This window comes from Paramacrobiotus metropolitanus, unplaced genomic scaffold, assembly GCF_019649055.1.
Source record: "Paramacrobiotus metropolitanus isolate TYO unplaced genomic scaffold, Prichtersi_v1.0 Parri_scaffold0000080, whole genome shotgun sequence".
Lineage (NCBI taxonomy): Eukaryota > Metazoa > Tardigrada > Eutardigrada > Parachela > Macrobiotidae > Paramacrobiotus > Paramacrobiotus metropolitanus.
In genome coordinates this window covers 514,601-536,971 of record NW_026570300.1, presented here as the reverse complement: position 1 = coordinate 536,971, position 22,371 = coordinate 514,601, and the positions used below count along the sequence as shown (strand labels likewise).

At 45.1% G+C, this 22,371-nt stretch overlaps 1 protein-coding gene across 9 annotated transcripts; it reads right to left on the bottom strand.

Moving 5' to 3' along the window:
- Window positions 1-285: 285 nt before the first annotated feature.
- Window positions 286-22,115, bottom strand: LOC129595641 (nucleotide sugar transporter SLC35D1-like). Of its 9 annotated transcripts, XM_055492710.1 has the most exons (11): window positions 3,320-3,784; window positions 2,929-3,135; window positions 2,814-2,842; window positions 2,413-2,498; window positions 2,118-2,241; window positions 1,960-2,028; window positions 1,719-1,821; window positions 1,563-1,655; window positions 1,035-1,181; window positions 815-897; window positions 287-729 (listed from the first exon to the last, which is right to left on the bottom strand). In XM_055492710.1, the coding sequence occupies exons 6-11, from the start codon at window positions 1,986-1,988 to the stop codon at window positions 630-632; spliced, it is 555 nt and encodes a 184-aa protein (XP_055348685.1). In that variant the 5' UTR covers window positions 1,989-2,028; window positions 2,118-2,241; window positions 2,413-2,498; window positions 2,814-2,842; window positions 2,929-3,135; window positions 3,320-3,784; the 3' UTR covers window positions 287-629. The 9 variants fall into 9 exon arrangements, with proteins under 9 accessions (XP_055348682.1, XP_055348685.1, XP_055348679.1 ...); XM_055492704.1 differs by having other exon boundaries at window positions 2,118-2,498; XM_055492708.1 differs by lacking the exon at window positions 2,814-2,842 and having other exon boundaries at window positions 2,118-2,351.
- Window positions 22,116-22,371: the final 256 nt, after the last annotated feature.

The following is a 22,371-nucleotide window of genomic DNA, read 5'->3' as shown; positions in this document are numbered from 1 at the left end:
ACTACTCAAAGAGATTGTCAACACCGAAGCACAGCCGAAGAACACCTTTAATTCACAAACACTTAAAATTGCTGTTGAATATATACGGTGCGAGCACTTATCCAACCTGTTTTTTTGAATGTTTGCTTATCAAAATCCATTATAAGCACAAATGGAATAATTAACGGCTTCCAAATTTCTTCCGCAAAAAAATTAATGATGCAATTAATCCGATCATTTTAAGTGTAACTTCATACTACAATCTCATTCGATTAATCACTGCCAGTACAACATACGACGCAGAGAAAAAGAGCCGCATTTCGGCATTTGCCTGTTGTTTTTTTATACGTAATTTTCAACAGAAATTTGGCAACGTAAAGAACTGCGTCAAATAGTTTGCTTAAAATGATTCTTTCGCAGCATTGACGATTTAAGAATTTAGGTACACGTGAGATTTCTGAACTTAAAATTCAAACAATGTGCAGAGACAGCTCAAACCAAACTGCAATAAAACAACGCAAAACGAGCATATTGTACAGAGTAATACTGTTATAAAAACTTCTTATAAAGAATATGGAAGATATCCATATCACAGCAAAATGTAAGGACACATATGGTAAGGAATTCTGGAAAGGCTGTAGCACGTTCCTTTATACCGCCGATATTCCAGTAAACACACGGACTGTTTTTGTCTGCTTCCTTTCAGACTCGAAAAATACCACGTAGGAATATAATAGACGGGCAACCACACTACAAATGGAATCAGTTTGTGCGCGGTTCAGTAAACGTTTCAAGAACACGGCTACAGAAAAACCTAACGCAGAGAAGATTTTACCTGATATTCAATCCCAGAAAATTCCAGACATCAAAAATGTAATCTCCTCCAACATACATCCCAAAGTATACTGTCAAAATGTTCTAAATAACAAAAACAAGATTATGTACAGGATGCTACTAAACTAACATTTAAGCCAATCGCTGCAAACAAGACCGGGAATCGAAAAAACTACAGAGATTTCGATTTTTGCTATAAAAAAACCGCTTTTTAAACTTACCTTTAAAGCGCCAATTACTGTCGTTGTGAGAGCCGAATTATAATGGGTACACAATACGACTGTATAATTGATCACGAATCCCATAATGCAGGATAAGCCAAAGCGCACAACAAATCCCAAATCTGTCCATTTCGCAAACTCCATTGCCTAAAAATGCTACAATATCACCCTACAATAATATCAAATTCTGAAAGCTTTTTTGGTACGACTTTAAAATTCTTAATCCATAAAGGTACAGCAGAACGCATTCCATCCGGAGCTACTCATAATCCATAAAGGTACAGCAGAACGCATTCCATCCGGAGCTACTCATAAGCTTTGTACTGAAAGGGCTGGGCTAGGCTCGCACAGACAACTCGCAAAAAATCTGCCGATTGAGGGAATCGAACCCACAACCTCCATACTCTAAGGCCGAGAGAGGCACCACTAGGCTATCGGCAAAGCATACAAATCTATCGAAATATTCTATCGAACGATCCTATAGAGAGCGGATGCCGCTCTGACAGTACCAAATTTTTCTGCACTGACCTTAGTCAGCTGGCCTGTCCCACAAGTATACACTAGCGACGGGATCAACATGAGCGCGGAACTGTATAACATCAATCCATATTGCCCCAGTTCCTGCAAAGAAACGTACTCAATTTTTCTTCGTTCTTTTTTGTTGCATAAGCTGCAACGTTGTACCTTGGAATTGGGAATTTTCTTAATGCATACGGCATTAGCAGCCGTGAAAACATCATTCATGAGGACGAAGAAATATCCCGTATAAGTGAACGACAAGTCATGCCTACATAAAATTTATTCAGCATATTAAGTAACAAACAGCAAAACTGCCTAAACGATTATCTGTCTTTAATGTGAAAATAGGCTAGCTCTGTCGCTTTAGTATTAAATTCCATATACAGTATGTATTAACAATACTTACACAGCCGCCACAACACTTCCCAGAACCATACCACACACGGCGGTCTGGACTGACCGCGATGGAATAACGCTAGAAAGAGGAAAATCAGTGTCAGTGCGCCACACCGAATAGCATAATGATAAGAGAAACTACCTATTCGAAAACTAAAGTATCCTCACCGCAGAAACCAGTAGTCCGCAAACAGCACTGCTTCGAGGAGCTTTCATGGAGCTTTATCGTTACCGTTGAACCTTTCAGGTTGCTCCACTGTCGTTAATTTTCGCCGGTAATTTGTTTTTTGGACTTGGCGGCACAAAAATGATCAGGTTAGTATTGCGATTTTGTATTAGAGGCTGCGTAATTGTCCTATGTGTAGTTATATTGATATTTCGGGTTGGTTTCTGTTTCCCAGCCTGCCAATGTTTACAGTGCTGCGAAGGTTTTCCATCCTGTTCACGATCTGTAAGCTGTTACCTTTCGAAAACCATGTGGGGTCGGGTTGGGAAAAAGTGCTGAATAAAACCTTTTGTAGTGCTTAAAACCACTACCGTGGTAATCATCTGAAATCAGTAATTTTGGTCAACTGCATACGAAGTAAATCTGGCACGGCAGCAGCTGGCACATTGTTCGGCATAAAATAAATGAAGATGCTTATAACAAATCCTCAAGATTCCCAAATCGTACCGTCAAAACAAAAATGCTATCTGGTTAACAAAAACAGTTTAGACAATATACATTGTAAATCAAACTGTCTCACGTCAAAGAGTCTCACGTGTCTCACGAATCAATTGGTACATATTAGTGATGATATTACGTTGCATGATTTCATTTATCCTTTTTTTTTCAGACTATCAGTGATTAGTGACTACAGTTACCTGCGCAAATCAGTTCATAAGATGGAAATCTGCTCAAACGCACACAAATCAAACAATTTATAAGCGTTTTTTCTAAAAAAAACATTCATCGGAATTTGCTGCAGCGTGCACATACCCATACGACGTCAAGACGCTCTTGTTGATCGTCATAAGCAGGAGAGAGCAGATAGCGTACAATAATGCCGAACCGATTTTCCGCATCCCGTCGTGAAAGTGCATTTTCTGTCTCGTGATGTCCCAAAGCACAGCTTCTCGTCCGCTTGCCACATCAGCCGAAGTTACAAAAGCATATCCTTCAAGTTATCACAATCCAAAGCATCGTCTAAACCAGGGCACTGATAAATAATTGCGATGTCTAGACCCACACTTATCCCAAGTCTTCAACGACTAAAACACACTGTTTGGAAAACAGTGCGGCAATCCGGAGACGCAACATCTTCCCGGAACACGAACTTGGCATAAACCAGGCATGTTTAATAACAGACTAAACAACACCCTTCTCTTACCTCGAAATTGATAGCCAAAGGCCAAATGATACTCACACATATCGCAACTCCAACAGCTTTTACAAGTACACAAAGTAACAAAGACCTGGTTAGCTACTTCTACACCAAAGTGAATTATTTCGAAGCTCTCATGTTGGTGGTAAGTTTTTGATGAGGATTTTTCACGAACGACAACCAAAGATCACTCTCATTGAGTCAAACCGGAGATATGCAGGAATAAACGCATATGCAAACTTAAATTCTTGAACCCTTCATAATTCTTGAACTTTTCCATTAATTCATCGGAAAAAATACAAATTTAGCAAACAAAGCCTCTGTTACAGTGTTACAAATAACAAAGGCATGAAAAAGCCACAAAACGAGCAGACGGGCAGTACGCACTACGCAGTCAGTCAAAAATTTATGAATGAACGTACACATGCATAGACGCAATTGTAGCCGTCTGGCTGCCGACCGAAAGCGTAGGCGGAAACCAATTCCTTCGAAAAAGTCAAAACTGTGCCAGCTGCACCGACCATGGCTTTGCGGCCCTTGTTCCTGTAAGCTGTGCATAAACCTAAATATTTCTTTTTATGATTTAAGTATTATTTATGCAACAGTTCCCGAGTTTCCAGGTGTGAGCGATGGCTGCACTCGCGTTCACCCTCGCGGCGCTACGCTACTCGGATGACGTGTCTGTGTTGTGTCTCTTCTCATTGGCTGAAGGCTAAAGCCGCTCATTGTTCTCGCCTAGTAGGCGGCGCCCAAGTGCGCATGCGCAGCAGCAGGATTTGGCTCTTCGCTGATGAGATTTGTCAGTTGTTCAGTCAGTCGATTTGCACACTCAATGAAGTGTACCTATGCTAGTGGCTGCCGTGCGGTGTGCATTTATCCATATCATATAGCATTGTACGCTACGCAGGATCTTGTCAGTGGAGATCTCTGTCCTGGACTCTTTCAGAGTACCACATGATATGGTAGCAGAGCCGCAACGACGGTTTCTGAGTTGAATTGTTTATCTGTTTGGCGAACGGCCACATCAAATCTGGATCGATATTGATCGACTGCACCAGTAAGGCACTGGTTTCCTCATCTGTCAGCAAGGCGCATCTCATCGGATTGCCAGCAGCAGCGGCAGCACTGAGTCAAGTATCTCCTGTAGGAGAACTTGTCTTGTGCTTTCAAGAGTCAGACGGCAGGGGGCTGCGGTGCGAGTTTCTCCTGTCGGAGAGTTTGTGCTGTTTCCTCTGCTAGGCAGCGGGATCCTCTGTCGAGGTCGAGGCTGTCGGGCACAAGCGCCGAAAAGCCACAAGTTGACAGCACCGAAGGAGGTGCCAAGAGTCCAGTTTTAACGCGCTCCACCAAAATAGGCTGTACAGCGACCCGCTGGTTGGCCTGACAAGCCCAGCAGAAGGCCGACTAGGTCGGACAGGAAGGCGCCATAACCGTGCGGAATACGGCTGCGCGGGATCGGATCGTGGAAGAAGAAACGCGATCATCTGTATCCTTTTGGCGGAAACGGAACGGTAATCAGGTAGAAGATCGTTAATAATTATTGGATTGGTTAGAGCGTAGAAGCGCAAATTTTATTGGTCCTGACTGAGCTGAGACAGACGTAGACGGAGTTTTTGCACACGGTGCGCAAGTCTGGCCGTCGACCTGTGACGTCAGAAAATTTTAACGGACGCACGTGATTGGTCAGTTATATGAGCTGTGATTGGTCAAAATTTTAACTGGTTAAATTTAGCCAAACGATCTCATAACGAGCTAATAAGCAACGAAAACGATCTCTTTTCATCGTAATTGATCAGACCTCAGTTAAAACGAGCTGTTTTTGATCGAAACAAGTTGAGTAAAAAAAGTGAACATTGGGACCTGAGATCGATCTCTGACCCTGATCTGACCAGGTAGTGACCTCCACAGATGAGCTGAGATCGATCAGTGTGATCTAAAACGAACTTTTTTCATCGTAATCGATGTAATTTCAGTCAAACGAGCTGATCTAAATTGAAACGAGTTGAGTAAAAAGTGATCTGAACCGAGCTGAGATTGATTAGCTGACCCGAGAACGAACTTGAAACGAGCTTTTTAGCAGTTCAGCTGATATCAGCAGCTGACTAATTTCATTTCTAAAGTGAACTTATCGAACTTTTTATTGAAAAAGTTATCTTTAAAACGAGATTTGAACGAAGTCGTCAACTGAAAAAGTGATCTATAGGGATCTGAACGATCTTATTATAAAGTGTGTGTGAGGAATATCGACTGGTGTGTCTCAGTTATCCGATCAACTATGGACAAAGACATCATCGAACCGGCATCTAACAGCAGTCAGGGGAGCCGAGGCTCTCGCGGATCTCAGCAAGACGCACCTAATCCGTATAAGAAGGACATGAACTCATACACACGTCCAGTTGTACATGATTGAACCACTCGAGCACCTAAAGCCTTTAAGAGGAAGGACTTTCGAGGCTCCGATATGACCTACGAGAAGGCACTCGAAGCAGTGTCAGGTCAGGAAAGCTCCAGTGATGATCGGAAACGATCTCCCGCGCCTGCGGCGGTAAGTAGCGAGGTGAACCAGCAGGGCACCAAAGAGGGAACGAGCTCAGAACGAGCAAAGGAGATGGATGCGACGTCACAGAAGGATGCCACAGCCATCCCCGTCACATCGGAGCTAAACACACAGTCAAAAGCAACTGACGAGGATCTCAACGAGCTGAAGTTAGATGATCTCTCGCTGCATGATGAAGTCACAGTAGAGGATCTGTTTGAGAGCCCGATGTCATTCCACGAAATAATGGGAGATCAGAAAACCGGGCGCGTGAACGAATCGTACTTCAATGATGACGACGTGACAATGAACATGTCGTTCAGAACGGCAATGAAGGAAGCTGACCGCGCGGAAGGGATCATATCGTTCAAGGACATACCGGAACATTTAATTGAACGAACGCAAACGGGAAAAGTCATCAACGTGCGCTCACCATCTCCGAACAGCCCCACCTCAAACCTGAAGAAACAGATCAGTGAACTGGAGGCTTCACTGGAAGAAAAGGAATGTCAGATCCTCCAAAGGAAGCAGGAATACCAGAACAGGATAAACTCGCTCGAAGCCTACGTATACGAGATGGAGCAACAACATGGTGTTCTGGAAAATGCGGTGACAGAATGAAAAATCAGATACGAGCGACAAAAGGAGATTGCCGAAGAAGCTCAGAAGGTGGCTGATGATAAGGAAGTCGAAAAATTCATCGCAGTAGATGAGCTCAATGAAAGCATGTCCGAAGAGACTGCCGAAAGACCACGACATCTAGCTGAACTAAAGGATCAGTGTGATGAGCTGCGGAAAAAGGCAAATGAAGCTGAGATCAAACGGAATGAATACGCAACCAATCTAGCGGAGGCCACACAACGTCTAACAACGATGACAACGGATGTATACAAGCACAGGAACGACCTGAAGCTAAGGAATGAGTCAATTAGCATCCTTCAAACGAGTCGAAAGCTCATCAGAAACGAGCTGATGAAGCACTCCAAGTGGCAAAGAAGCTTAGAGATCTTGGAGCTACTGAAGGTGAACAACTCAAACAAGGAACCAAAGAGGTCACCGAAGAGAATGAGAAGCTCAAAGGAGATGCCCAAACAGCTGTTGAGCAAGGTCTGAGATGGGGACAGGAAGCACTCCGTCTAGACACGGTGATCACAGCACTTGAACGAAAAGATAAAGAATGGCAGCAACATGTTCATCAGCAGCTCCAAGAGAACATCAGACTCAATACGGAGCTGACTGCGATGACAACGACGGCAATGGCCAGAGAAGATGAAGCCGCGGAACCTTGAACCCAGCTGATAGCAGCAGCGGAAGGGTACACAAAGCTGGAGCAACAGGTGATTCAGTTGGGCTAACAGATCAACAAAGTAAAAGACGAAAATAAAAAAGACATCGACAACCGCACTAGCAAACTTTAGAGTGTTTCACAGAAGCTCAAACAGGACAACGACCGATTAAGAAAAGAGAGAGATGAGCTCACCTTAAAAACCAGACGTCTGGTAGATGAGAATAAAGCTCTCCAGATGACGAATAAGCATAAGGATGAGCAACTCTTACAGTTCGGTGTGAAAAAGGACACCACTGACTCGCCCCCGCCTAGTTACAGTAAGGCACAAGGAACTGGCGGGAGCTTCCACTTCGATATACCGCTACGAACGGGTGGCGGTAGAGGTAACGATAAAACGGAGAAGGATAAGGAAACCGAAAAACGACAGTCTTCGTTAACGCCCGGCACATCGAAACGACAGTCTTCGTTAAGGAAGACGGAAATCGCGACGCACGTTCCCCCCGACATGAACATGACGGTAGATACTACTAAGAAATGCGAAACGAACGAAGTCGACGAAATGAGCGAAACGAAGAAAATGATACAAGGGAGCTGAATAGATCCATCAGGAATATAGGCCGGAAAACTAATCTCGCGACTTTTGACGGTAACCGCGATGCGGTAAACGGATGGATTCGTTTGGTAAAAGAAACACAACGAACATACGACCTAACCGACGAACAGAGCTTGATCGACATAGCCAGCGCCGTAAGGGGACCAGCAAAGATCTGGTTTGACGGCGAAAGGGATATCGAAAAAGCCGAAGATGAGGTCTACACGATCACGGAATGGCTTAACAAATTCAAAGATGAGTTCGGTGATCGCAATGAGGAAGTCCATGGCTTACGTGAGACCATGGCCAAAAAATTCAAACCCGGAAAAGAGACGCTTGATCAGTTTTATCAAGCGATAATGAAGTTCAAGGCGAAGAAGGCCATCACCGAGCTACAGGCAGTTGCCTTCCTAATCGATGGATGTAGAGGTGACAACGATCTCTACAAGGCGCTGAAAACAAAATGGTTCAAGACGCCAACGGAAATTAAGGACTTCTTCCGATCATGGGCAGCTGGAGAAGACAAATATAAGGTGGTTGAAGGTCAACGCAATCAACCGGATTGCGTAACCATTCGCCAAGTTAAGATGGCCCCGAAGCAATATGCAGCTGCACCAACTCAACAGATGGAGTACAGAACGAGATCGCTAACTCCGACTCAGAAGGAAATCACCTTCATCGATAGCCAAATTGGGCAACCGATCTTATATGCCATGGTCGCTGCGATACAAGCGCAGTCATCATCTTGATGACTTGCGGAGGTGATGACTTGCGCAGGCAAGACCAGCGGCTCCGGCAAATGTGATGCCGAATCCCCTGAACGTAGGGATGCCACCTCGGCAAGGAAGGCCAAATATCGGAAATCAATATGGAAACGGAAACGCCAATTGGAATAATGGCCAAGGGAATGGCAACTTTAATCAAAACCGGGATCAAGGGAACTATCAACAGAACCGCGTAAACTATCAGCAACCGCAGGGCTCGAGAACGGAATGGAAATTCGGCCAAATCGATGGATGGGTGGCCCAAGGCGTGCCGCTATGCCAAAACTGTGGATTTGGCAAACACCAGGCCCAGGGCTGCATGTTCGCCAACATGCCGCTTAACCGGAACTCGAACTTGTTCGCCTCCAGGGAATGGGAGCGGCTGCGTAACGAGGGCGGCTGGCGACAAGCTGTAGCGAACGGCTACGACCTGGTTGCGCAATGTGCGCAGTTCAAGCAGCAGAACGGCGGCGGCCAAGGTGGTGGCCAAGGCGGATATAATGGCGGCGGCAGAGGCGGCTTCCGCGGAAAATGTCGCGGCAATGGACGCGGCAACTTCGGCAATCGGAACGGAGGTGGCTGGCGCGCCAACAGGAACGGTGGTGGCGGCGGCCAGAACAATGTCGGGGGCGCGAACGGCGCTGTCCAGGGGCGGCAAAACGGCCAGCTCAGCAGCAGCAGGACCTCGATCGGGGAAACGAGCAAGATCAGTAGGCGCCGTGAGCCTGCTGATCTCCCCGAACCGAAACCACCGGATAAAGGAGGAACGCAGAATAGTACTGCGCGACCACCGCAGAATGGTACTGCAGGTTAGATGGCTAATAAGATGCCATCACAAGTGGACAAAAAGCCACTAACGCAGATGGTACTGTGAGATTACCGCAGAATGGTACTGCGAGTAAGATGGCTCATAAGATGCCTTTACATCAGCGAAACGACCTGGTTATCAGGAAACCAGTACAAGTGGACAAAAGGCCACTGCCGCAGAATGGTACTGCAAAGTCACAGAATGGCAGTGTGAAGTTGCCGCAGAATAGTACTGCGAAGTCACTGCAGAATGGCGCTGCAAGTGCGATGGCTAATAAGATGCCATCTCAGGTGGATAAAAGCCATCGGCGCAGAATAGTACTGCGAAGCCACAGCAGAATGGTACTGCGAGTGGCCAGGTGAACAATAAGGGAAGATCACTTTACTGCAGCGCCGAAAAATTAAAAAAACGGCGCGCTCAACGTAACGAGATCATCCGGAAGGCAAACTTGAAAAAGAAATTGGAAGAGAAAGAAACGGACGATCAGCACGCCAGATTCCGAGAATATCTGCGTAACCAGAAAAACGACAAGTCATCACCTTCCACACAAGTGAGAGATCAAGGAGCAAGTGCAGTCGCTAAAACCCACGACAAAAAGGTCGTGCCACAGGTCAGGAAAGGGAACTGACGCTGCGAAACGTGCAGTTTAAAGAGAGCGAACAAGCACAACAGGTCTCCGATGACTCACTGGATGATGCAGACACGTTGCAACGGAATCAAATTTGGCAAAAGGTGGTCGATCGACCTAAAGGACACCATGGCAGGTGGATACCCGTATCGCCGAAAGGATCTCAGAAAGCGACAATGTCAAAGGAGGATTACTGGGATATGCAGCAGCTGCGCACTCAGTTCGAGAGAAAACGTCTCGAACAGCTGGTTACCAGGAAACCAGCTCAAGGGTCAATGAACCCTGTCCCAGTTTTTAACCAGACGGAATACAAGAAGGCACTCGAGGATCGGAATGACCAACGAAACGCACCGCCAGAAGATAAACCGCCCAACGACGGAGAAAAAGTTCCGTTACAAAAGTTGCCAAATGGCGGATTTTCCATGAAAAAAAAGGAAAGGTCACGGGACTTGTCACAAGCGCTGCAAAAAGATGCCAATGATAAGTCACCAGCCAGAACAGATGGAATGTCTTCGCAAACTGACCCGAGGAGAACGAATAATGCAGTGGCACAGAAGGTAACTTGATTGAATGAAAGGAAACGATCAAAGATGGTCGTCTATGAAAGATCACCAGAAGAGTTGCGAGATAGCAAAGAAGACGAGCTGACACTGGCTGATCGGATCACAAGAGAGGTCCTCGATAAGCTGCGTGATAAACCGAAAGATGATCGAACGGAGACTGTGCTATATCAGACCATCACCGAAGTGACAAAAGATCACAAAGAGGTTGCGAACGGGCAATTAAATCAGGTCGAAAAGACCACCAGTGTTGTAAAAGCTGCAAAAGAAAAGGGTTGTGAGGAGTTAAAAAGCTCAAAGGAGAAGAAGAAGACAGAATTCTACGATATCCGAACTGATGTGCCGCATAGGATCGATCTGAGCTCGATACTGAAGAAGAATAGCACTTTAGCAAACGGGCAGGTGCATTCTTCAGCGGTTGATATGGATCCGGGACCTGTATCGCTGATTCCAGTCAAGTGTACAGTTCGAACTCTCAAAGTTCAAAATGGGAACCTGCCGAAGAAGATCGAGGCATACACACACGAAGTCAAAATTGGAGATATAAAAGTCATAGCGATGTTGGATACTGGAGCAGAAACATCGCTAATCAGCCGACCATTCTACGAGAAGAACGGCCTCCTCATTTTACCGCTGCCACCAGGTAGGCTGGTGAGGATTAACGGAATCAGCGGGACATCTGGCTTTAACGTGACGCACTACTGTGTAGCACCAGTGACTTTGAGAAAACGAACTAATCAACACTCCTTCTACGTGCGTCCAAAAACGGACGATGTACAAGTCCTACTGGGATTCCACTTCTTAGCGAAGAAGTTCGTATTAATCGATAATCACGGAGAGGAGAAAGGTGAAGATAAACTGAAAACAACTGTAAAAGTTCAGGCTGGAAAGGTCACCGGACCTGCTAAAGGAATAGCAAACGTTAAATCGGATCAAAGGGCTATCCCAGTACCTGAGGTATTGGGATCAAAAGAGATGAACCAAAGAAGGGGAGGTTCATCTGCTCAGCTGTCAATGATTGAACAGATGGCAGCCATTCAAAAGGAGATCGCCACCAGGTTGGGGAGATCATCAGGATAGAACGGGCAAACGTCATTATCCCAGTACCAGAGGCACTGGGAACGAAAGATGAAGCCCCATTGACATTAGAGCAGATCGCAGTTACACAAAAGGAAGCAGCTGCCGAAGCGAAACGAGCTCTCATACCTGGCATGGAGTGGGCAAAGCCTATCCCAGTACCAGAGGCACTGGGAATAAATGCTGCGAAAGTATGGAACGACAAGAAGTTCGAAACCTCACGAAAAGCTGCGAAAAAGATGACCGAAGATGATCAGATTGTTACGAGCGAGATCCGGGATAAAGCGATCAAACAGCTGAAAGTTCATCAGGTTGAAAAGGAACCGGAGATCATCAAAATCTCATCTGATGAGCTCGATGTGACACCACGATACGGTGGCTGGATCGCTATAGATGATGACAGCATTAACCCGTTCGGTACTCTTAATAAAATGACACTGGAAGAACGTATTAGCAGTTGTCATCACGGTTACAATGAGAACCCGTGCAGAGTTCAATCTCAACAGAAATGTGAGGAATGATGTCGAGAAGCTCATCAAGATGATCTATCTGAATGGCCGAGATGTAACGCGGCAATTGAAGACATGAAAGGGCATGTCCAAAAAGAAGTCAAAAGCATAAGTCGGACAAACCCGATGTGGAACCAGCACATCGAGCGCTTCCACTGGCAACGATACAAGGAGTGGTTATCGTGTGTCCGAAATTTTATCATAACAAGAGGTAAATGGGTACGTCACTGGGAAAGCTGTGTTGATCAGCAGCAGCAGGGATCATCAGACCCAGAGTTCAAGCAGTACCAAGCGAAGTTTAACAGAGGGATGCATGAGATATTCGACGAAGGGATAATGTGGGATAACGCAAGATGCGATCTTTTCTGGGACTTCCGTATTAACCACTTGTATAAGGGAGAAGGAAGAACGATCATTTTCCCGACTGGAATCGGCAAACCAGTGTATGAACTTTTCGAAAAGTTCTATAAGGCATCGGAGAAAGATGATGAGAGATCCTTCGATGAGTACTGGAGAAAGTTGGAAGCGGAATTTCCCCCACCACCATATGACGATATACTCGAACTTAAGGCACATCGAAAACGAAGAGAAATCGGAGCAGCCGATCATCTGGTGAAGAGAAGGTGACATTCGCACAAGTTCCAGAAGGAGCCCAGTATCCCCAACGTGGTGACGATAAGTGGTGCATGTATGAGATGAACCCGAATAATGAGCTGATCGCCGAAGACTTGAAAGCAAACTGCGTCTTCATTGGGACTAAAAAACCCATCGGATACGAGGAAGTTACCGATGCGGAGGTGATCGAAGTTGATGAAGAAAGATCACCAACAGCATTTGAGATGGCGCAGATGTTACCGGAAAGAGGAAAGATGTGGGAAAAGTTCAAAGAGGAACTTCAAAGGATCTCAGATGGACAATGAGACCCAGTAGCAAAGGCAAAAGATGATGACAAGGCTCTCGAAAACGGTGAGGAAGGTCCACCGATCGAGAAAAGCCGACTAATCAGCCTCGAAGAGATCGATCAGCTGGAAGGAACAGCTCCGGACAATGAAAAGTCCAATTCAGATGAACGAAGGTCATCGATGAAAGTACGAGTAACGCGCAGTCATCCGAAAATCGTAGCGAAATACGGAAAAAAAGCAAAGGAAACGGGCAATCCTCTGCCCAAAAATGTAAAAACGAAAATACTTAGCGAATCTTGAGGTGACAAAGATGATCTTCCATCTGAAGGAGCTGATGAGCGACCACTTGAACAGAGAACTGCAGATGATGATGAGAGCAGCGACTCAGATTCAGATTGGACGAGCTCAAGTGATAACTCAACGACCTCAGAAGACTCAGGTGTGAACGATCTCTCAGAGCAGAAGGACCTGCTCGATCTCGACAAAGATGACGAGGTGGACGAAAAAAAAAGCAGGAGATTAAAATAAGACGAACGAAGGTGCAAAGGATGAGATTAAACAGAGAGACCATCAGCCTACAGTGATCAACGGATCTTTTTGAAACCGTCTGTTTGCACCCGAGTTAAGGTCAAGATAAGCCAATTTGTACCAGCTAACGAGAAGCTGATGTTCACACCAGTCTTTCAAGTGGAACAGATGTCCAACCGCTAGCAGGTGTCACCGATCACAGAGGAAAACACTTCGACTTGGTCATCGCTAACCATAGCATTAAGCGACAAGTCGTAAAAAAAGGTCAGTTCCTCGGCTACGTGGAGCACTACGATCACATGGGAAACGTCCAGATAAATATCAGAACAGTAAGGAACGTGCTATTTGATCCCAAAGTGGATGACATAGCGAAAGCGGAGCTGACAAAGATCATTAAAAATCTTAAACTCGGACCTAATCTTACACAGGAACAGAAGAATGACGTCTACAACGCGTTCTGGGAGTTCTGGAAGGTGCTACCGACATCGAAGAAACCATACGGAGATGTCAAAGGGATCACTAATGTGATCGATACGAGAGATGCAAAACCAGTGAAATGCAATCCCGCCAGAACCAGCTGGACAGGTCGCGAGTTCATAACGAAACACATCGAAGAGATGTTGGCGCAGGACGTCATCGAGCCATCAGATGCCGACCGGAGTTTCCCAGTCGTGCTGGCAGCGAAAAAGAACGGTGACGGAACAATGGGTACCAGATTCTGCGTCAACTATATCATGCTGAACAAGTTAACAAAGAAGAACAACTACCCGTTACCGAACCCGGATGAGTTGCCTGATGCGTGCGCAGGCAACAAATACTATGGGAAAATGGATCTGCAAAGTGGATTTTGGCAGATTCCCATGGATCCGGAGTCGATCAACAAGACGACATTCGTGACTCAAGATGGCATGTTTCGGTTTAAAAGAATGCCGTTCGGAGTCTGTAATGGACCTGCAACGTTCCAACTGTGTATGGACAGAGTCTTGTCCAAGGCAAAGCGAAAGGGCTGCGTCTTTGGATATATCGACGATGTCACTTTTGCTAGAAAGACTTGGGAGATTTTCATGCAAAATATGAGGAACGTCCTTCAAAGTTTGGTTGAAGCAGGATTCACCATTACTCAGTGAAAATGGAGTTCGAATGGATCCCGAAATCGGAGTATCGGAGTATCACCGCAGTATCGGAGTTTAAACGACCTCAAACTGAACGACAGTTGAGATCATTCCTTGGACTGGCGAACTACTATCGGAAGTTCATAGCTGGATACGCACAGCATACCTGTCATTTATATGAGCTGTTGCGAAACGATAAACATGTGAGAAAAGACTGGACAGAAGTTCATACGGAGTAATTCGAAAACTTGCAGAAATTGTTATGTAAAGGTCCAGTGCTGGCAAAGTTCAATCTAGCTAAACCGACAGTAATTGAATGCGACGCGAGCAAAGAAGGAATTGTAGCAGTACTGTCACAAGAAGGTCATCCAATTGCCTATGCGAGTTGCGTCTTACATGGAGCTGAACGGAACTACGGTGTAACTGAATGGGAGTGTCTGGCGGTTGTATTCGCCGTCAGGAAGTTCAAACCGTATATCGACTACTCCGAGTTCACCGTACGAACAGATCATCAGGCAATGACGAACTTGCTGAGATCGGAAACGAATAAAGTCGGTATGAATCCGCGATTGACGAGATGGGCGATGGCATTACAAGGTCATCAGTTCAAAATCGAGTACAAGCCGGGAAGTATTGCGATAACGCGGATGCACTATCAAGGAGTTCGATACAAGAACCGGCGATCGAAGTGTGGCAGCTGTTCGTTCAGATGGCCGAAGAGAGAGAAAAGCGCATAAAAATCAACTCAGTTACAGCGAAAGAGTCGGCTGAAGCACCGATCAACGTTAATCGGCTTAAAAGTGGATTTGGACTTGACTCAGCAGGAATTGGACCTGACTCGGCAGCTCAGAACACCGAACCAGGCGACCGAAGGGAAGGTCGAGACGATCTCTGGGAACCAGATAAAGTTGCACAGGCATTAAACGAGTGCCCAATCAAGTTGCTGAAGATCCCTAAACGAACGAATAATCGATACAAACCGTTGCCTCGATGCAAATTTATCACCGATTGGAACGAGCTGAGTACCGCAACAGTTCGCATCGTCAACTTGCAAGGAGATAAGGAAGACGTAGAAGAATTTGACTTTCGCTGAAGAGGTTCCAAATGCAATTTAAAAGATGCCTATGAGAAAAACGCGGAAATCTATAATAAGAAGAAGTCGGAACCGAACTTTAAAGTGGGTGATCTGGTACTCATACGACTTCCGAAGGATACGAAGCAAGGAAAAAAGGAAACTCAATCGGACTTTAAAGCGAAATACGATAAAGTGTGGCAAATTCTCAGCTCTCCAAGAGCGAACGAAGCTGAGGTCATCGAACAAGATCCGAAGAAAGAAGCTGACTTGAAAGTCTTTTCAATTTATCGGTTGAAACCTGAGCATCCGCCATTGGCAAAGAAGGTATCGGAACGAGATCCCCAAAAAAATTTGGAATCAGAGCGAGGTCCGCAAAAAGATTTGGACTCGCAGCGCAAATCATTTTCCGAACCACCTCTGCTACCTGAAACAGAAAACGCGGTATCAGAGCGCGTACCACGATCTGATACCGAAGTGTCTGAAGACGTGAACGATGTTCCGCCGAAAAAGAAAAGAGGCACACCCAGAAAAGAAGATAAAGACTTCGAAACAGCAGTAACTATTAAGTTGAGCGAACAAGCTGGAAATTTGGCAGAGACGAATGAGTCACGCTCGGAAGTAGCAGAGCATACTTCGAAACAGGCTACAGACGATCAGCGGAACGTCGCTGAACAAGCAGATCGTGCTTCTCTCAAACCACGCACTGCTACCGATCAGCAGGTACAGCAGCTCGAGGCAGCAAAAGCAACAGCCGCACAACTGGGGCGTGACATTGCGGCTGCTATCGAGCAAAGGAAGGTCAAAAAGAAGCCGCGACCCACTCCCACGGAATTGTTAACACGAAAAGGAGAAGAGGAAGACGCCGCCGACAAAGAACTCTTTGATCGGATAACTAAAGGACGCAGGGATATAAACCCTAAAATAAGGCTTACGGGCGTTTATGACATTATGAATGGGAGTTGGGAAGGAGTAGAAATTGTTCGTCGGAAACCAGCTAACAGATATCGTTTTCGTTGTTACAACAGGTAAAACAGTCAATGGGCAAATTGGGACGACAGAATTCAGATAACTCTGATTCTGAAAGCATTGGAAACCCTTTCAAAACATCGACACCGATAAGAATGGAAGGTGATCAAAGTTACAATCCCTATTTCGGAGATGAATCGACTTTGTCTGCAGGAACGGCGCAGAACGAACCAGGAGCATCAGATCAGCCGGTCTATGTAGGAGGCCAAGTATATTATCCATATCAAGATCCAACGAGTTACCAAAACACGCACAACTGGGTGGACTACGGCACACCTGTCGGACCACCTCAATATCCGGGACAAAATATCCCATATCAACCGTTCAGGACCGGCACAGGCAGGTTTCATGGATCGGCACAGGTGGCGATGGGACCGCAAGCGTTATTAATGCCGCCACCACAACAGGTTGCGCCGAACTTTCCTACGGAAATGGCACCGGCACCTCTACGACTTCCCGGATTTGGCGGGACACCAGTGGGATCAATTGGATATGGATGAATTGGTGGAACATCACCAGTCCGACCGTCAAGATTTGGCGGAAAATCACCGGGATCAGTATATGGAGGACGTGGCGGAACGTCGCCAGCCCCATCTCGATCTCAAGGATCCTCCTCTTCCATACCGCCATTCTTCCCAGATTGGACCGCAACGGCGCCCACCGGGCCATTTGGCACATCCGTACCACCGCGCCCACCTCGACGATTCGACCGAGGAGGTAGATTCCCGAATAAACGAGGAGGGAGATCGCAACAGGGACAAGGAAACCGATTCGGGTCACCTCGACCACGAGGAATGTTGCCCCCATTAGGTCCGCAAATGGAAGGATCGACACAGAAAGAATCTCCAGATTCACCTCCCAGGTACATACCGAGACTCGCAGTGGATATCAAGGAAGATGATCCCCAGCTGAACGTGATTGTGCCGAACACAGAAAACTTATCAGAGACAGACAGGAAGGCCATTCATGACTTCAATCGGAAATGTCATGACTTCTACAGACTACATACATGAACGAGTCAATGATGAGCAGGCATTCTACGGCCATATGATGGAGAAATTTGCCGTTACGGATCCGGGTCACGTCACACTCAAAGATAAGACGAAGATGAATATTGAAACACGAAAAGAGATCGGTATCCAGATCGTTACGATGAAGAGATTTCATCCGGCCTTGGCAAACAGAGAATGGGCACAGATGGTCGAAAAGGTCTTAAGATGGATCGATAAATTTCCGGAAGTGGCCGCACAACCTGCAGCTGACGCACCTGGCTCATCACAAGCCCCACCGGTAGCTGCCATGCCTGCTCCAGCACATGTCAAAGCCGGGACATCATCAGCGAAGACGGTTGAGTAGATGACAGATGACGATCTCATGGAACAGAAGAGAAAAATAATTGTAAGATTTTCAGTCATTCAGTCAAGATCTTCAGTATTTACTAAAATAAAGATAATTAAATAGTTATTTGCTTTAAAGTATTGAATACCCCAGCCACCACCAGTATTATAGAGCAACGTAGGTTAGTGAATGCCCAAGATGCCACCAGTATCACAGAGTCGCTACGTGAGTGAATACGGTAAACGGACCGCCGGCCGGCTTTTAAATTTTATCGTTAGAAATTAGATATGTAATGTAGACACTTCAAACCGTGAGATATTGAGGTAGTCAGATTTTTAAATTCTGGAGGCTCAAAAAATTAGAGGTAACGGCCCCGCTGCGCGGGGCTGAGCCGAAATATTTAGAAATTCTGGAAATGTGAAAGCTTTGGAGCCGAATAAAAAAACTTTAAAAAAGCTAAAAAAGTTAAAAGTTAAAAAATGCATAAACAAAGTATCGAAAAAAGCTAAAAGCTGAAGACTAAAAGCTAAAACGGTAGAAAAACAAAGTGCATGTTAAGCAAAAACAAAGCACCCCAATAAATATTACAGTGCTCAAAGTGCTAATTAAGACATAAGCTATACTGCATAGTCACATACGTGAAGTTAAATCGTTATTTTATGAACGCCAACCAGTTGTATCTTGAATGAAAACTGCGTTACGCGTGCAGCAACAATTCTCCTACATTTAAAAACATGGGCTGCTAGGTTCAGAATATATACTTCAACAACCATGTATATTTATTCTTTCTAGAAGCTATAACACATTTATTATTATTATTATTACGGCACAAGAGCAGACAACCCCGAAGGGACTTCAAGTCTGGTCGAACAAAAACAATTTTCTGCTAACAAAACATTTAGGAGAGATTAATAGATCTGAGTAGAAATTTGAAAGAAGGTACAGAACTGGCTTCGAGAATTTTAGGATTAACAGCAAGAATTTTATCAAGAAGACGTTTTAGTCGCATTTCCATAGTCCACCCTCCGATAACTTTCTTTGCCCGCGTAACATCGATTCGGGCCGGTTTCCGCAAGTTGTAGCGCGTGGTGTTATCTTTTACTTGGATCATGTCCAGGAGGTAGGCCGGAAGCGGGAACTGATCTTTGTTCCAGAACTTGAACAACCACACCGCATCGCTCTGACGCCATCGCTCGAATATGTGAGGAATACCCAACTTCTGATACAGTTCCGGAGTAACCGGCATCTTGTAATCAGTGATGGTTTTTAGAGCTTTACGTTGTAGTCCGACTAGCTTGTCGCGCTCAGTCGAAGACGCTGCAGACCATACCGGCGACTGGTGTGCGATATGGCAACCGAAGCATGCGTGATAAAGACCTTTGCGCTGTGACATGCTGAGCCCTTGTTGTGCCCGTTTAATCATGGCAATGCCAAAATTCCCTTTCCGTTGTACCTTTCTGAACTGCTCATTGTGGAGTGGAGCCATGTAACAGTGGCCTATCTGGCTACTGTTCTAGTGGGGTGGCGATCAGCCTTTACCACGATTAAACGGCTGTTGGTGTGAAAGGTGGCACGGCCGGCAACGATGCTGGCCGAGGACGCTCTTACTGATGTACACAATTACACAGGTGGCTCCGATTGGGATGACGCTAGTTCATCCCAAGCGGTCAAACGCAACAACGTAACTCAAGGCATGTTTAATGACAAGGGAATCAAGAACAATTTAAGCACTACAACTTAAGTACTATGCACTACATTTAAGTACTATTTATGCACTACATTTAAGTAACTTCAAAAAATTTTTTTAGAGCTTCTCCAGAACTTAAGATTCTTTTACAGATAAAGGTAGGAAGGTGTGGTCTTAAAATAATTCATATTTTCATAGGGAATCATCCTGAATTTTGAGTTTTTTTTAAACGTTCTGGTCAGAAAATTTTTCAAAGGGTTCTTAAGTATAGGAAACGTAAGGACAGTAAGTATTTAAGAATCCTTACCATTAAGCATTCTGAAGTAAAGAGTACGTACTGTACTGTAACCATGGATATGTGCTGTATCTATCTATACATTCACACAATATTACCGTCAAAACGCGTAATTTCGTGGGTTATTATGGAAAAACCAACGCACGGTCGGTTTTAGTCCAGCTTAGTCTGGAAATGAGCCTTATTTTCCAAAGGTATTTACGCTGAATTTTAACTGTCCCTAGAACTGCCAGGTTTGAAAACTCTCTTAGTCGCTTTAAGTATAGGAAAGCCTGAATCTCCATGGATTACAATACGAGGTCATCCAGAAATTTCGTAAGGACCATAGCAAGAAGTGAGGGGCGGATAAAATTTGCGGCACCTTACATTTAACATACTTAGAATGTCAACCACCGTGGGGGACGGGTGAGAATTTTATCTTAATTAGTCTTCCTGAGATTTCGGAACGATCCAGACAAAGTATTGTTTTACTTAAGTGGTTACAGTACTTGAGAAGCCTGACAACAACATTGCGTAGAACTCTGTAATTTAAGTAAGTATGACATTTGAATTTTGAAGTAAGGACAACTGTAACCATGGATCTGGGACAACATGCATTAATGTAGTTTGAACTGTACTTCGAGTGTACGATAGTTGATTTTTGCGATAGCATAATAATGAGTGACTGACTGTCCCGTGAGCAAAATCTGTAGGTGAGTGAGTGACCGAGCTACCACGACTCATGAGAAAATTTTCTAGATGAGTGAGTGAACTAGCTACCACGACTTATGAGCAAAATCTGTAGGTGAGAAAGTGACCGAGCTACCACGATTGCCCATTGAGGAAAATCTGTACGTGAGTGAGTGACCGAGCTACCACCACAAAATCAGCAGGCGATTAAGTAACCGAGCTACCATCCCTCATGAGCAATATCTATAGATGAGCGAGTCAACTATCTACCACCACTGTCACGTTAGCAAAATCTATAGGTGAGTAGGTGACCCAGCTACCACCACTGTCCCGTGACCAAATCTGTAGGTGAGTGAGTGACTGAGGTACCATGACTCGTGAGCAAAATCTCTAGATGTGTGAGTGGAATAGCTACCACCACTGTCCCGACCGAGTTACCACGACCCATGAGCAAAATCTGTAGGTAAGTGAGTGATCGAGCTACCAACACTGTCCCGTGAGCAAAATCTGTAGGTGAGTGAGTAACCAAGCTACCACGAATAATGAGCAAAATTTGTAGGTATGTGAGTGAGTGACCGAGCTACCACCACTGTCCGCTACCACGACTACTGTCGTTAACACAACTGTCGTATCTCGTAACAGTCCATAAATTCAAGCCTGACCTTTCCAATACACATTTGCCGAGCGCGAGGCTTACCTTGTATTCATACAATCTTACCGCCCAAAACGTAATTAATTTTGTTTTTTATGGATTCGTCAACGCCTGGTCAGTTTAAGTCCAGCTAGGTCTTAAAAAAATCCATATTTTCCAGACCAACCTGTCCTGAGTTTTGATTTTTTCAAAAATATTCTGGTCAGAAAATTTTAGGAGTATGGCAAAACGCAAGTGCAGTACCAAGAATACTTCAGCAGTGCTTTAGTAGTGTGAACTATCTGCATACAGTACTGTATGTAAAAAAAAGTGCATACGTGCGATAGTGTAAAAAAGTACATACGTGGATAGATCCGTAAGTACAGTAATTAAGTTAGAATGGATTTATAAGTAATTCAATTTTGGAAATACCGGACGACTGCCGTACATGACTGCCGGAACAGTCCATAAATTCAAACCTGACCTTTCCAGTTACCACGTGCCGAGCGCGAATGCGCGAGACTTACCTTGTATGTTATAAAGTTCCCGCTGAAACAGGCGGTTGCCTAGCGCGCTGGTCTAGCCTGTCTAGGTAACCGCGAATTGATCATTTTCTTGAATGAGACAGGAAATACTTTAAACAATTTTAATGTATCCAGGAATGTCTATTGAATTGGCGGGGAGATGGGAGTGAGACTATTAAAAGAGAAACCTTACAAAGCTGTGGCCAAAAAAAGTTACGCTTGGTTTTAGATTTTGCTGAACATAGATAGCATCTGGGTTTTAATCTGTAAATGAACAAGCTAGAGTTGGAATCCGGTTCCTTTTGAACGAGTTTTTATTGCAGAGGACAATTTCTGATGTTTCGTTGGTGCTTGGCGGACGTGACCTTCAAACTTCGACCGTGCCCCCATTTAAATTGTAAAGTTCACGCATGCGTCGGGCGTATGGAGTGTTGTCAGATGTATACGTAGCAGGACTAGCTGGGACATAGTCCAGGTTTATCACTTTTGGGTTACAGTGTCAACGAAAT

Excerpts from the sequence above, each read along its gene's own strand:
- LOC129595641 (XM_055492703.1), bottom strand. The coding sequence starts at position 1,988 with ATGGTTCTGGGAAGTGTTGTGGCGGCTGT. Across the intron at positions 1,822-1,959 it reads GGAAGTGTTGTGGCGGCTGT|GCATGACTTGTCGTTCACTT; the intron begins GTAAGTATTGTT and ends AATTTTATGTAG. Across the intron at positions 1,656-1,718 it reads AGAAAATTCCCAATTCCAAG|GAACTGGGGCAATATGGATT; the intron begins GTACAACGTTGC and ends GTTTCTTTGCAG.